The following is a 14,196-nucleotide window of genomic DNA, read 5'->3' on the forward strand; positions in this document are numbered from 1 at the left end:
TTAAATGATCAGCCTACCTTGTCTCAGGGCACTGTAGTTTGATAGACTGAACATGAAACTGTTAGGTAAAATTCTTTGGAGCCATATCTTTATATTGCTTGCGCACAACTGACTGAATGACTAGGCCCCTCAATTTTAATTTTTTAATTCCTGATTTGATCAAGGTAGCATTTCTGGGACAAAGCATTTACAGCCCAGTCAGGTCAAGCGCTAGACTACTTTTATATCCTGGCTGAAATAAAAACGCAACATCTCAAGGGAGTCACATCCTGAGCCCTCTGCATCTCCCATCTCCCCAACTTTAAAATGAGGACAATACAAGAGAAGAATTAAAGAGGACCCCTCTGCTGAACCAAGGCCAAACCTAGCTCAGTGAGTAGCTTTTTGTTTTTCCATTTTCAGAATTTGCTCAGAGACAACTTCCCTCCCCTCTTCCCTTGTCAACTGCTTCAGCTTTGAGTCTATTCTGTCCTTGCTTGTGCTCATTCTTGGACAGCAAATGAAGCTTCTCATAAGATGCCTTGCTTGTTACAAATACAAGAATGCACCAAGTTGCCTTTTCTGCAAGTTGGCACTGACGCACTGCCTCTAATAATGTATGGCTTCTTCATAGAAAATGCTTTATACTATAGCCATGAAAATGCTGTCTAAACAAAATTTCATTTCTCTCTAACACCTAAAAAAAGCTGAAACTTATATGCCCTACCTGTTCATAGGTAGTTTTAGCAGTAGGTCTAGCAAGAGTATTTCCAAGAATGTGGTATGGATATTTCTATTGACTGTTACAACCTGACAGAAGAAAAAATGTGCCATTCTTCCCTTCCAAGAGGCCATAATCTTTCCTTTCTATGCCTGCCATGTTAGAAGGGATTTTTCTTCTTGTGTAAGACTGAGGCAAAAGCTGGACAGGCAGGGAAAGCAGTATAAAGCATAGAGGGATTTTTCCTGTTTATTTTGCTCATAGACTATTTATTTTTTTGCATGAAGGTATCCTCCACTAATCTTAAGTCTGTCAGATGCTAATGAAGATAGGGTTGCTGTATTTGGAAAGGAATGGGCAGGACAAATTTCCAGGTTTTCTGCCATGAATATCAGAAGGATACTCGCTCAAGTGAAGCAGTTAAGAAATTCATGGTTTGTCCTAATCTGAAACAGCATTGCCTAGAGGTCCCAAATGCAAAGCTGAAAATATGCAACAATCTTTGGTGTATTAGGAATTGTAGATCATTTACATGCTTGGCAAAGCAGTTTAAGATCATTGTTTACTGTTAAGAAGTTCTCAGTGTTTATTGAAAAATATGTTAAATGTGAAAGTTCTAAATATCTTCTATTAGGAAAAAATCTTTCAAGACAGACAGATGGAAATACATAATGACTGCCATATGTCAAAAGGATTTCATGGTTAAAAAACTGACTTAAACAATGCCTCTCTGAGTTCTCATAAACCCAAGTTTTAAAGGTTTTTTTCTTTTAAATAAAATCTGGAGGTTTTCTGCCAAGAGAAGTTTTATCAGTGGAAAATAACAATTCTTGACCTTCCTGTATCTCACAGAATATTTATCTTCCTACAGAGATCTCTGCTTATATCATTACTAGCGGACCTAAATGATATTAACTAGATATCCCTTACTGAGTCCATACCTGTAGGAATTTAAGTGTATCCCATTAACTTTAGGTTTTAAGCTGAATTCAAAATACTCTTTGTTCCCCATTTCTCCAGAGGATAGATTTCCTGGGAGTCCTTGAAATTATCTGGGTTTGGATGTTGAAAGACTGAAGAAGAAGAAGCAGGAAGAATGTCTGTTTTAAAACAAAATGCCTTTCTGAAACCCACAAAGATCTGATGATGGGAAATCGCATGTCCCCATTACAGCCTTTATCACTAGGCTTTGTGTCCTGCTCTTTAAAGTCTGTTAGAGATAATGAAATTACAAATTAATTGTGGCTCTGCTTTGGTTTTGGTGCATAGAAACTAGCAACATAAGTGGGTTTTTTTTTCCCCTAAATATTTCACTCACATCTGTAGACATGAAACAGATGTACCTAAACAGCTTCATTAACTATAACGGATAATAAAACATTGACAGGAACTTGGGATTCTATCTTAACTATTGCACATAACACAGTAATGTCTCAGAGGTCATATTAGAAGATCCAGGAATGCAGCTGGCTGCTTACAAATTAATTCTGTTTTTTCCCCACAAACAACATGGGCAAATGAAAAATAATCTTCCATTTTCCAGCTAAACCCAACTGACCAGTGCCAAAACACTAACAAAGAAATGAAACGAAACAATTCTTTATTTCCAGTCTCAGGAGCCATCTGCTCATTTGCATGTCTGCCAAAAGCATTCTCGATTAGTTCAGCTACCCAACTAGTCCCAACTAGCTTTCTCTATTAAACATTTAGCACTCTTCCTAAGACATTTAAATAGCTGATTCAAAACACTCTTGCTATGAGCTGAAATCTGATCTTTTCTTTCTCCTGGAAGTGAAATACCCAACGTGTTAAAGCTGCAAACTAAATCCTAACACAGTCAAACAAACCCAGCATTAACCACTTGAACTTCTGGTGTTAAGGTTCAAATTTGACTAAGAATTGTCAAATGTAACCTTTTCATACAAGGCTGCTTTAAACACATATAAGTGCAGTTCAAGACTGCATCTGGAACAAAAAAAGACAGCTTTCAAGTTTAATCTTACAGAGGCCCTACTAGCTGTCAACTCCTTATAACCTTTTGATAAAAGAATTCAAGTAAGAGATAACCAAACTCTGCACTATTTGCATGAACTAGAACTCGACTCTTCAACAAGCATCTTAGATTCTGCAGAACTCTGACATGACAAACTGGAAATTCAGCCTCAATTCCATTTAATGTAAAGATAACAAAGGACCTTCAATTAATAATGAAAATATCACAGGGAATACAATAGCTTTTGTGCCACCTATCTTGATACTGCATTGATTTTTTTTTTTCAATAATATTGTCAGTTTTGAGCGAATTACCTACAAATCTCTGCATAAAAAATGCACCCCACATGCTGCCAGAAACTGTTAGCATCAGAGCAGAGAACAAATGTGAGCTTTTGGCACCTGTTGAGGTGTTAGAAGGTAGCTTGACATAAACACCGTTACCTGGTTATTTGTGTGACTGTGATGAGCAACAAATCTGTTAAAACAGTTGAAATGGAAATTGTCTTAAGGTTTCAGCATCTCCTCACCTGGATGGCTGGATCAATTCACAGCTCTACTGGCTACTCTTAAGTAAGGCCACCTTCAGACTTAGGCAAAAATAATAAAAATATTTAGTTAACACCTTTTAAGTATTTTTTCTGTTCAATTAAGTGCGCCTTCTTTAAAATTACAGAAGTAAAGAAAGCCTCAGTAATTAGATAAAGCAGTCATCTGGCATTTAACAAATGTTATGTAAGGTATAATTTTTGTTTTAAAATGTATTGCATACATTTTATTAATATGAGTTACTAAAGGGTGATATAACTTTGTTTTACCATCTTTAACTGAACCATAACTCAAAAGTGCCTCTTGTTCCAACTGTAATCCAATGAAAGTCAATGGGCTCTTCCTAGATTAACAACATGCTTTGAAATTCTTCAAAGCATCTGCTAGTCAGAACTGTGGACTTTCAAAATAATTTGTACTGGAATTGCAAACAATAAAATAACATTTGCTTAGTTCACCACAGTTATTATGGGAAGAAGATGGAAAAAAAGTCTGACAGAGTTGGAAACATATCCTTCTACTCAGAGCATCACAAGAAAACACTATATCTTGGTATATCCAAGTTGTAACATCCAGCTCAAAACGTATTCTTGGGAAGAAACATAGGACTGACTCTTGAAGATGAGGTAAATCCTCCCAAGGAGCTATAGCAAGAATGTTATTGTATTAGAAGAAATACAGTCTGAGCCTAATGGCCAAAGGCTAAAAATGAGAGAACAAAATTGCCTTCAGACTGGATTGTGATAAACTACGGTGAGATCTTCTGGAGATGCTGTATGTGGGAACCATATGTCTCTCAGTAGATACATGGGAGCTGGACCTGTCAGAGAGAGTACATTACTGTAAAACAGATAAACAGCAAGACAGATAAATACATACTTGAAACCTTCAGAACCATGGGGAAGAACTTTGACAAGAAGAAAAAACCTTACCAATGGGAGTATCTTGGACAGCTCAGGGAGGAAGAATAATCAAGTAGGAAAATCAAATAAACTTAATATTTTCCACAGTTGCAAGATTTTGATGCACTCTTATGCAGAAAACTTTCCGATTGTGACTGTCTATTTACATTAAAGTTGCACGAGTCAGAATTTCTGAGGCACAGAAAGTCTCAAGACGTAAAAGTCCTTGGAGGCCATAAAGGGCTCAGGAGACAAATGGAAATAACTGGTGTCTTCTAGCCACAAACCTTCTGAGCCAAACTTCTATCTTGCCTTCAGAACTCAAATGGCTAAATGGGCCAGTGCCTTGTTCTGGGGCTCTTGGTATCAGAAGAAAGCTGAAACTGTCTCTTGAAACCATTTAGGCAATGAAACAATCACTGCTGCTTTTAATATCTTCTTGCCCTAGGCAACCACCTGTTTTGCCTAGTATATATATTGCAGAATTGGCCCTGGCAGCAAAATGCAGTGGGTCAGGCAGTCTCAGTGTCACAAAAACAATGAGAGGAGATAGCACAGCTGCAGAAACCTGCCTGAGGCTCTCTGGCTTACAGGATTTTAAAGGAGTGTTTGCAGCACTGACAGTTATGGGCAGACAGTTTTCCCACACAAAGCCATTAGCAAACGGTGTGTCCATGGCCAGTCCTGAGCCCCCAGACAGCTTTTGCTGTATCAAGATTAAAGGAAGACGAGACAGCTGGGGCTAATAAGTTGAAAATCAATGCCATTAGCAGAGAGAGTAAAAAAAAAGAAAAGAAAAATACAAGCCCTGCAGAAGTTGAAACTTTCAGCTGTGCCTCTTGCTGTGTAGAAACAGATTGTACAATTGTCCTGGTTGTCCTTGGATTTGACCTCAGATTTAGGAAGATGCAAAATTCAGGTGATGTCTGAATTTCCTGTTAACTAAAAATGCATATAGTTTACATATGTGCAGCTCTGTGTACTCATATGTATACATCTGTGTTTTTGTATTGACTACATTGGGCTTCAGATCAGACCTTGCATGATATTTTTAGGATTTGAGATGAGTAGCACCTATGATTAGTGAGGTTATGAAATTTAATTACACCTTCTATGACCTGCCATAGGTTATGGTATGACAGCATAGACCCACTTCACAGTATCTTCACACCTTCTCAGTGTTTCAGAGCTAATGATGACATACAGACTGGTAAACTTAACAACAGTCAGGAACATTCCTATGCATTAGAATGAGATCAGCTTTTCTGCAAAACTGTTCTGAATAGCCCTTGGCATGCTTTCAGCCTGTGTCAGCTAGCTCTGTCCCATAAAACTCATAATCATCGTTTCTGTTTGGACATAGGCTGTTCGTATTGCAGCTACTCCATTTTGGAGACCAAGAGATCTTACTGGCGTATACACACGCCACTCTGAGCCAGTTGGCCTCAGTGCCAAGAAATGTTTCCAGACACACTCACTTTACTAGTATAGATGCAGCCAATTAGTTCAAATAAATAGAGATCCCTCAGCATTATCACTGGCCTACTGTTGATCTGTTGATCTGAACTCATGATTGATGTTTGAAATTCAGAAAAAGCAACATGAATGTCAACAACTGAACATACTCAATTGAATATGAGGACCTGCCTAGGCAGGGATCAACAAATGTGAACCCAAGGCAACATATCTATTTCTCCTAAACTACTGGCCTTATGAACCTGAATTCACACTGCATCAAAAAGCTATAAAGGAATAAATACAAAACTAAAAACACACCTTCATTAGCAAAGTAATGGCAAATTACAAAGAGTATTTTTACACTTAGCAACTTGAATTATTCTGCTTTACATAGTAACTTGTTTGTGTACCCCAATACATTCTGCTTTATAATTTTGTCTTCATATGTGAAAATGAACTGTCACATTTCTCTGAGCAATATTCATTTGCATACCCATATTTTAAACTCTCTCATGATATTAATTCGGACTGTCATATTTTAATCTCCCTTGTTACTCCCGGCTCGTTTCTAATTACAAAACTGTCCACCTTTATCCAAAATTAACAATGAATTATTATCAGGCGTTTTCATCTTTGTTCAGCAGAAAGAAATTTTCTCCTTTAATGTATTGCCTTTCTTTGTAAGAGCAATGATGATTTATACGTCAGACAGGATAGGCATTTTTATGCAGAGCTTTTCAATGGCTCTAATGAGAAAGATTTTTCTTTTCACTTTCTACTAACAAGGAAAAATCACCTGCGTTGGTTTATAAACATTTCCCATTTAAGTTGCACTGAGAAAGCATCAGACATACAAAAGCATTATGAGGCTGTAGTGTTGTGCATTCTGGAAACTCATAAGGAAAATCAGAAACTAAACTACAAAAAAAGTATTGAGATTAATTCTGGAGAGAATGATGGAGGGTAAGGGGGAATGTTGCTCACAGAAAAGCCAAGCAAAGAACTGCAGGATATCTGTGTCAGTCCAAGTGTAGAAAAAGTCTTGAATTCCCAATTAGCCTAGTAAACAGAGCATGTCACTAGGACAACAGATTGACTGAATGTCAGCTGGAAAATTTTTCCCATAGTGAGTGATTTTGAGACCAACAAGAAAGGACAGAGAAGTTTGCAGGAAAACACTCCTAACCAAAAAAGGTGAGGAAAAGAAAATTGTGAGTCCAGATAATGATCTGTATGGTTTCAGAACCAGAGGAAGTACTAGGGTATTTGAACCTGTTAAAGCACTGAAGGGGAAATTTTATTTTACTAGTTCTTCCTCTTACAAGCTGGATAGAATTCCTTAAAACAAAGACCCTCTCAGTGGCTTAGCTCCCTATTCTCACCTAGGATACATAGGAAATCTGCTTAGCATTTATCTAATGTTAAGAGCGTACTTACTCCCAATCATAGTACAATCTTCAAGCACCAGATTCACAACAGTGGCATGTTATTTTGCATCTAATGCTTTATATTGTTGGAAGGTCACATTATTCTCTTGATAGCATTCTCCTTCATAGAAAACTCCAAAGATAAACTCAGAGACTAACATACTTCAAAGACCAAGATCTTCAGCAAACATATCCACAACAAGGACATTACTGCCAGTTACAGGAGGAATATACTCATTATACTAGTGGTAGAATAACTAGGTAACTCTTTGTATAGAGTTTTAAAAGACTGAAACATCTTCTTGTTTCCCTTACAAAGAACATAAGGCCTAAAATATCAGTCCTGATCTTTGTCCAATGAGGTTGAGCCTCAATGAATTCTCACTGAAAACCATAGTGAGTTCTGCTGACGCAGATGTGTTGTAAGTCAAACTTTCTTTACTTATGAATTTCCTCATAAGCTTCTCCTAGCTGACATGACCTCTATAGGACAGAACACTAACAGAAGAGTATTGTCCTTTTACATAGGTTATTTTACGTATTTTCCCACAAATTGTAACAGATGAAAAGTATTTAATTCTGCCATCTGCAACCAAATCAACCAAAATCTTGCCCAAGTTAGGGAAAAGGCTTTAATCAGGCTTTGACTCACTTTCTAAACACGGCTGAGATGTTTTATAGCTATTTCTAGAAACCAAACCTTCGCTATAAATCAGCACAGCGTATTACCTGCTCAGTTTCATACATGCACATGTGTTTCCTTGACTTGTTAATAAAAGCTGTTCTGCCTTATTATAAAAGCTAACTCCACATTTTCTGCTCTGAATCTTTCCAGAGATGGGCTAAAAGCGTAAGAAAACATCTTCAATTGATTTAATTCTCTTCTCATCATTAATTAATGGAACAAATATATTATCATACTTAAAATCACTCTGAAACTGTGATTTTAATATACTTTATTGAAAAAGTACACAGTTTTAAATTGTTTTCAATGGGACAAAGCAATGGTCACCTCTATCTACCAAGTCCTTTTTTGATGAATCATGACTACCATATGCCAAATTCACATCTGCATGACTTGCAAAGTAAAAAGATAAATCTTTTTTCAAGATATCTTTAAGAATTTGTATCACCAACAGTTTAAAATCATGAAATGCTGATGCTCTGACTATATTTCATGTCCCGTATGTTGCACCATTTCCCAGATCACAGTTTATCCATGTGTTAGCATGCCAATGGAACACACCAGTCAATGTCACCTTGAGAAAATTGTCAATAGCAGAGGAAGAAGTACAAGAGGAGGTTTAGCACTAAGGCCTGACACACCACCACATTCTCTTGCATTTTCCTGAAGAAAAAGAAAAAGAAAAAAAAAAACAAATGAAAATAAATACAAACCATTACACTCAATTATGATACATGATTATTTACCAAACTACATAGGCAGAAGAGAATTGGTGCAAACAACAAAACCCATGAACTAAATACACTCAGGAAGTAATGCAGGTGCACGTTTTCATTTGAACAAATTTAGATTGTAGACTGAAAGTGAGCATGATCAACAAACATTACACAATCCCTTCCATGTCATATTTTAGGGCTCATTCTACACTGCATTACACCATCAAAGGCATTTATTCCAGAGTAAAAAGGATGTCTAGGAACATGCTGTACAAGCTGCCGTAATTACATCCTGGTCTCTTTCGTATCTTCTTCGTACTATACAGATAACAGTACTGTGCAGAACACAGAGCAGTAAATATGCGTAGTGATCCCTCCCAAGCAATACTACATGTAAATATAATGATTATAGCGTGGCAGTTGAGATACTGAAGCTAGTTACTGAAAAAAAAAACCCAGTACAAATTAACAGCACAAAGTTCCCAACTGCCTCCAATAAGGAATCTTGTAGTCCATGCTTGAGCCAGAGTAAGTTCCCAGGTATTCCTGGCTGCCAGTCTGTGCTCACATCCTACCACATTCTCATACGATACAAAACAGTCTACAAAAGCAACAAGTCAAGACATTGTCTACAGGAGTACTAAAAAGATTTGGAGCATTTAGTGTCACTCACTCCTACTTCTGTGTTCTGAGTATTCAGAGTATTTCCTCATGTTTCATCTTAGAAGATGGTTTTCCTATTTATTTTTTTAAAGACATAAAACATCTACCAGAGTCTAAAAGAAAGGAGCAGTAGGTAGAGACTTACCTCAGGGTGAAATCCATGGCAAGATTCTGGGCGTCTTCTTATCTTCTGAGATTTTAAACGTTCACATTTAAGGGATTCATTATGTACAAAGTAGTTAAGGAGAGATCTTCGAAGCATTGCATTTTAATGTCATGAGTTTATGTGAGTGTTTTGAAATGAATATAGTGAAAATCTTTCAGCTACTTTCTTCCCCCCAATCAGAAACCCAAGGTCATATATGTGGTCAACACAAGAAAAAGAAGATAATTCTAGTGCTTTCTCCTCAGTGATCCATAGTTTAGACAGTATCATTTGTACTTACACTGCTAACCTGTCTTTCCATAATAAGTCTGCAATAAAAGCACACAGAGTCTACTTCTGATAAATTCCAATGTATGCGAGAAAACAAATCCTGAATGACAGAACAGAACAAAATAAAAAGTGGGGCAACCAAAAATAGAATTATAAATTTACTTTGCTACACTTTTGTGTTTTTGGAAAGCAGGATTCTGAAACATTTCCAGTCCAAACCTAAAATAAAAAGATACCTCTATTGAAAAGAGTTTTATAAGTTCCAATATCAAGAGCTCCATTCCTATAAGAAAATCACATAATTAGGGCCTAATTTGAAAGATGTTTAGCTATCTATAGATTACCATGACTTGAAGATGCACATAAGTGTGTTTGCTTAATTTGTACTGGTTGTTCAAAAAAAAAAAGTGAATTATCCTTGAAAATAAGTAGGAATTCATTCTCAGCTGGCTTAATTTCAAACAGCCCCAGCACTTTAAAATGGGTAATGATGCGTTCTTCAGTCATGCAATGCATGTTTTACATAATAAGAACTTTTTCAATATTTGCATCTTGAATTTCTTTCTGACAACTTTGCAACTAAAAGGATATACCTTATTTCTATAGGTGCCATGGTAATTGGTGGGACAGAATCACAGAAGCATTCATTATCTACTACCACCATGAAGAGATTGCTGCTTGGGATTTGCTGGATGACAAAAGACCTGCAAATTAAAAAGAAATCAAATAATGGTGACATTGTCTGTATTTCTGAGCAATAGGTTTTGTTAGGGTTTATTGAACTTGTCAACACCTGTATTATAGTCACAAACATAATTGACTTTGTATATCATACTATATCTCCACACCTTGTAGAAGTAGAGTCCCTTGGGCAATGCTTCCCTCAGTTCACAGAATATGCTTGTCCATTTTGAGATGTATGTGATGCTGACAGGTACACAGGTGAAGCAGAACAGATAGGCTTATACTGCTGACGCGTTAATGTGGAGACCAGGACAGAAGTGAATTACCAAGGAGTTTATCACATTTTTCTTTTTAGACTTCAAGGCTGAATCTCTGCTCTATTATGAATACCTAGCTATATACTGATAATCTAGAATTTTAAGTACACATGAAACCTATCTGCAAAAATAATAAAGGGTCTTCTGCAGCCACATAGCGATAACTCACGGTCCCAAACATTAGCATCTGCAATCACATTAGGGCCTTTATTCACTCTGGGTCTTGCTTGAAGCAACATGAACTACTGAGAAAGATCTCAGCTTTCATCTGTCCTCTTGAGAGTCATTTTATTACTGAGCCGACAAAACAGAGATTAAGACTCAAAATCTTCCTAAGTGAGGAGATTTATTTTAGAATAGTGATGACTATATGGTACAAATATGGTGATAGCTCAGCACCACATTCAAATTAAGACAAAGTAGGCAACTCAAAAGGAGAACAGGAAATAAAGATATTGCTTGTAAGAAGGAAAACACCCAGGGGAGACCAGGGAATGATCCTGTGGGCGCTATTCACTGATCCACATAGTTACAATGAGCCGAACTCTTAAGCACATACCAAAGAGAAAAGAGGGAGGAGGAAGAGCCAAATAGGCCCTGTTTAGCCTTTTCTTTGAAATTCAGGACACAATATAAAGAAAGGCTTTAAGGCTCAGACACAATACTTGATAAATTTTTAAAACAATCTGCGAGAACTTAGATATAATATCAACAGAATATCCTCCATATTGAATACCACTGAAATCTGGCAATTCCAGGAATTAGGTGCTTTTCATTGTGGTATGCTGGTAAATGTACAGAACATTAAGTGAGGGTTTGAGCACCAAGAAGATGTGGAGAGAAACATTTTCTTACTCAGACATCTTTATTTAAAATACATATTGTCTTACTAAAATAACTCCCTGCTTTTTCCAAAGCTCACAGAAGATGAAATAGTAGAGGGGGAAGGGAATATTCAAACTTAGTTTCAGGACAAAAAAATTTGGAAAGCTTACTATAAAAATATTGCCAACGGAAAGATTAAACACTCTTCAGTATTTTTTAAACTTACTGAACCTCCATTAAAATTACACATAGAGTGATCTGCAGTATGTTAGCTTTATGTTTATACATGAAATATACATTTATGGCATAATGTAAAAGGCTGAACTTTATAAATGTACCTACCAAACAGCTGGAGCATGTAGCAAGACTGACATCATTGTAATGGAGCATCTGTGGCTTTGTGGATTTGTGTGGGGGAGAAATGGGGCCAATAAAAGGAAAGGAGGGAAAATCTTTAACAGACAATAACACCAAAACTGTACTGCATTAATTTCTTAAAACAGTTATGAATAAATCAAGCCATAAAGGACAGGAAAAAAAAATACTTTTATTCCCAGACATTGGCACAGTTTGGATTTTGTGCCGTCTGAAATTCTATTTATTGTATCTTTAAAACTAGCTCGGGAAAGGACCTGAAGGGCATAAAGTGTTGTAACAATTAACTGGATGCTAAATGATAAATTTCTCTATTTGATGAGAAGGGAGTAATCACTCTTCTGTTGTATCTATGATGTAACTGACACCAAGTCCTTTTGTGATAGACCCTTTCTGTGGCACCCAGGTGAATAATGAAGCCTGTGGGAAAACGCGCACCATACAGCCAGGCTTAAAAGTACCATTTCATGAAAGCTGGGCACATTTCCCATTCCATTTCTTCTTTCACCCACTTCTCTGGGATGGCATAAGGGCTGTACAGTATAGGCTGTTGCTTCCCCAAAGAAAAGGGGAGTGTGGTAGGGGAAGTAAAAAAAAAAATGGGAGCTTTTCCTATCACTTCACCCAGCACTTTAACCCAGAAGAAAGTTTCCACTACAGAACTATGATGCTGAGTAAATATTGCTTTTCTGAAAAAATAGTCAAAACTAGTCAAATAGTCAGTCCTGCCTGACCAACCCAGTGGCCTTCTATGATGGAGTCACTACATCAATGGACAAGGGAAGAGCTATGGATGTCATCTATCTGGACTTCTATAAGGCCTTTGACACGATCCCCCATGGCATCCTTCTCTCTAAACCAGAGAGATATGGATTTGATGGGCGGACTGTTCAGTAGATAAGGAACTGGCTGGATGGTCGCATCCAGAGGGTAGTGGTCAATAGCTCAACATCCAGATGGAGACGGGGGATGAGTGGTGTCCCTCAGGGGTCCGTACTAGGACTGGTACTATTTAATAGCTTCATCAATGACAGACAGTGGGATCGAGTGCACCCTCAGCAAGTCTGCAGATGACACCGAGCTGAGTTGTGCGGTTGACACACCAGAAGGATAGGATGTCATCCAGTGAGACCTAGACAAGTTGGAGAGGTGGACCTGTGAGAACCTCATGAGGTTCAACAACGCCAAGTGCAAGGTCCTGCACCTGGGTCAGGGCAACCCCTGATATCAACGTGGGCTGGGGGATGAAGAGATTGAGAGCAGCCCTGCAGAGAAGGACTTGGGGGTACTGGTGAATGAAAAGCTGGACTTGAGCCAACAATGTGTGCTCACAGCCCAGAAGCCAACCGTATCCTGGGCTGCATCAAAATCAGCGTGGCCAGCAGGTCGAGGGAGGTGATTCTGCCCCTTTGCTCCGCTCTGGTGAGACCCAACCTGGAATGCTGCGTCCAGCTCTGGAGCCTTCAGCACAAGAAGGTTGTGGAACTGTCGGAGCAGGTCCAGAGGAGGGCCCCAAAAATGAGCCAAGGGCTGGAGAACCTCTCCTCTGAGGACAGGCTGAGAGAGTTGGGGTGGTTCAGCCTGGAGAAGAGAAGGCTGTGGGGAGGCCTTATTGTGGCTTTTCAGTACTTAAAGGGGGACTGTAGGAAGGATGGGGGCAAACTCTTTAGCAAGGCCTGTTGTGACAGGACAAGGGGTAATGGTTTTAAACTAAAGGGGGCAATGTTTAGACTCGATATAAGGAAAAAAATTTACAATGAGGGTGGTGAAACACTGGAACAAGTTGCCCAGAGAAGTCGTAGATGCCCCATCCCTGGAAACATTCAAGGTCAGGTTGGACGGGGCCTCTGAGCAACCTGATCTAGTTGAAGATGTCCCTGCTTACTGCAGAGGGGTTGGACTAGATGACCTCTAAAGTTCCCTTCCAACCTAAACCATTCTATGATTCTATGAAAAACTACAAGGGCTTGTAGGAATTAAGTATACAGAAAATTTTGCTAGACATGGTAATTTGAGAAGTGCAGTATATTCATGGAATAATGGAAATTATGAATTAAAGTAACTGCAAAGAGCAATATATTAAGTCAAAAAAACTTTCCTACTTTAGAAATATGATCAATATCGACTAATTACACTGGTTTGGTTTACCAAACAGTGAATATTCTTACAAATCTACAGTCTGTTTATCTATTACAGATGTTCATGAGTGTGTCTAACCTTATGGCAAGTGCCATAGAACACGTGACTATCATCTAAAGAGACATAAAAAATGAAACTTTTGGCTCACTGAAGCATTTTTCTCCATAGTGCATTACAATATCTTAACTAATATCTTGCAAAGTGGAACAACTAGCTTCTCACCCACCATACAAGAGGTAAATTAAAAAGAAAATGTTATCTTCCACAAGCAGTAAATGAATGTTTTCCCTTTCACAATTCTCAAACATTATCTTGAAATGAAGTTGTA

At 37.9% G+C, this 14,196-nt stretch overlaps 1 protein-coding gene across 1 annotated transcript in view; it reads right to left on the bottom strand.

Annotated features, from left to right (window-relative positions):
- Positions 1-7,967: 7,967 nt before the first annotated feature.
- The window catches only part of CACNA2D3 (calcium voltage-gated channel auxiliary subunit alpha2delta 3), a 486,549-nt gene continuing 480,320 nt past the window's right edge, over positions 7,968-14,196 (bottom strand). The window contains exons 37-39 of the mRNA XM_075096179.1: positions 10,117-10,232; positions 9,238-9,317; positions 7,968-8,376 (exon numbers count right to left, since the gene is read on the bottom strand). Of these exons, the coding sequence (XP_074952280.1) occupies positions 8,284-8,376; positions 9,238-9,317; positions 10,117-10,232 (289 nt within the window). The 3' untranslated portion in view covers positions 7,968-8,283. The remainder of the gene's footprint in view (positions 8,377-9,237; positions 9,318-10,116; positions 10,233-14,196) is intronic.

Source organism: Phalacrocorax aristotelis, chromosome 6 (genome assembly GCF_949628215.1).
Source record: "Phalacrocorax aristotelis chromosome 6, bGulAri2.1, whole genome shotgun sequence".
NCBI classification, from domain to species: Eukaryota; Metazoa; Chordata; class Aves; order Suliformes; family Phalacrocoracidae; genus Phalacrocorax; species Phalacrocorax aristotelis.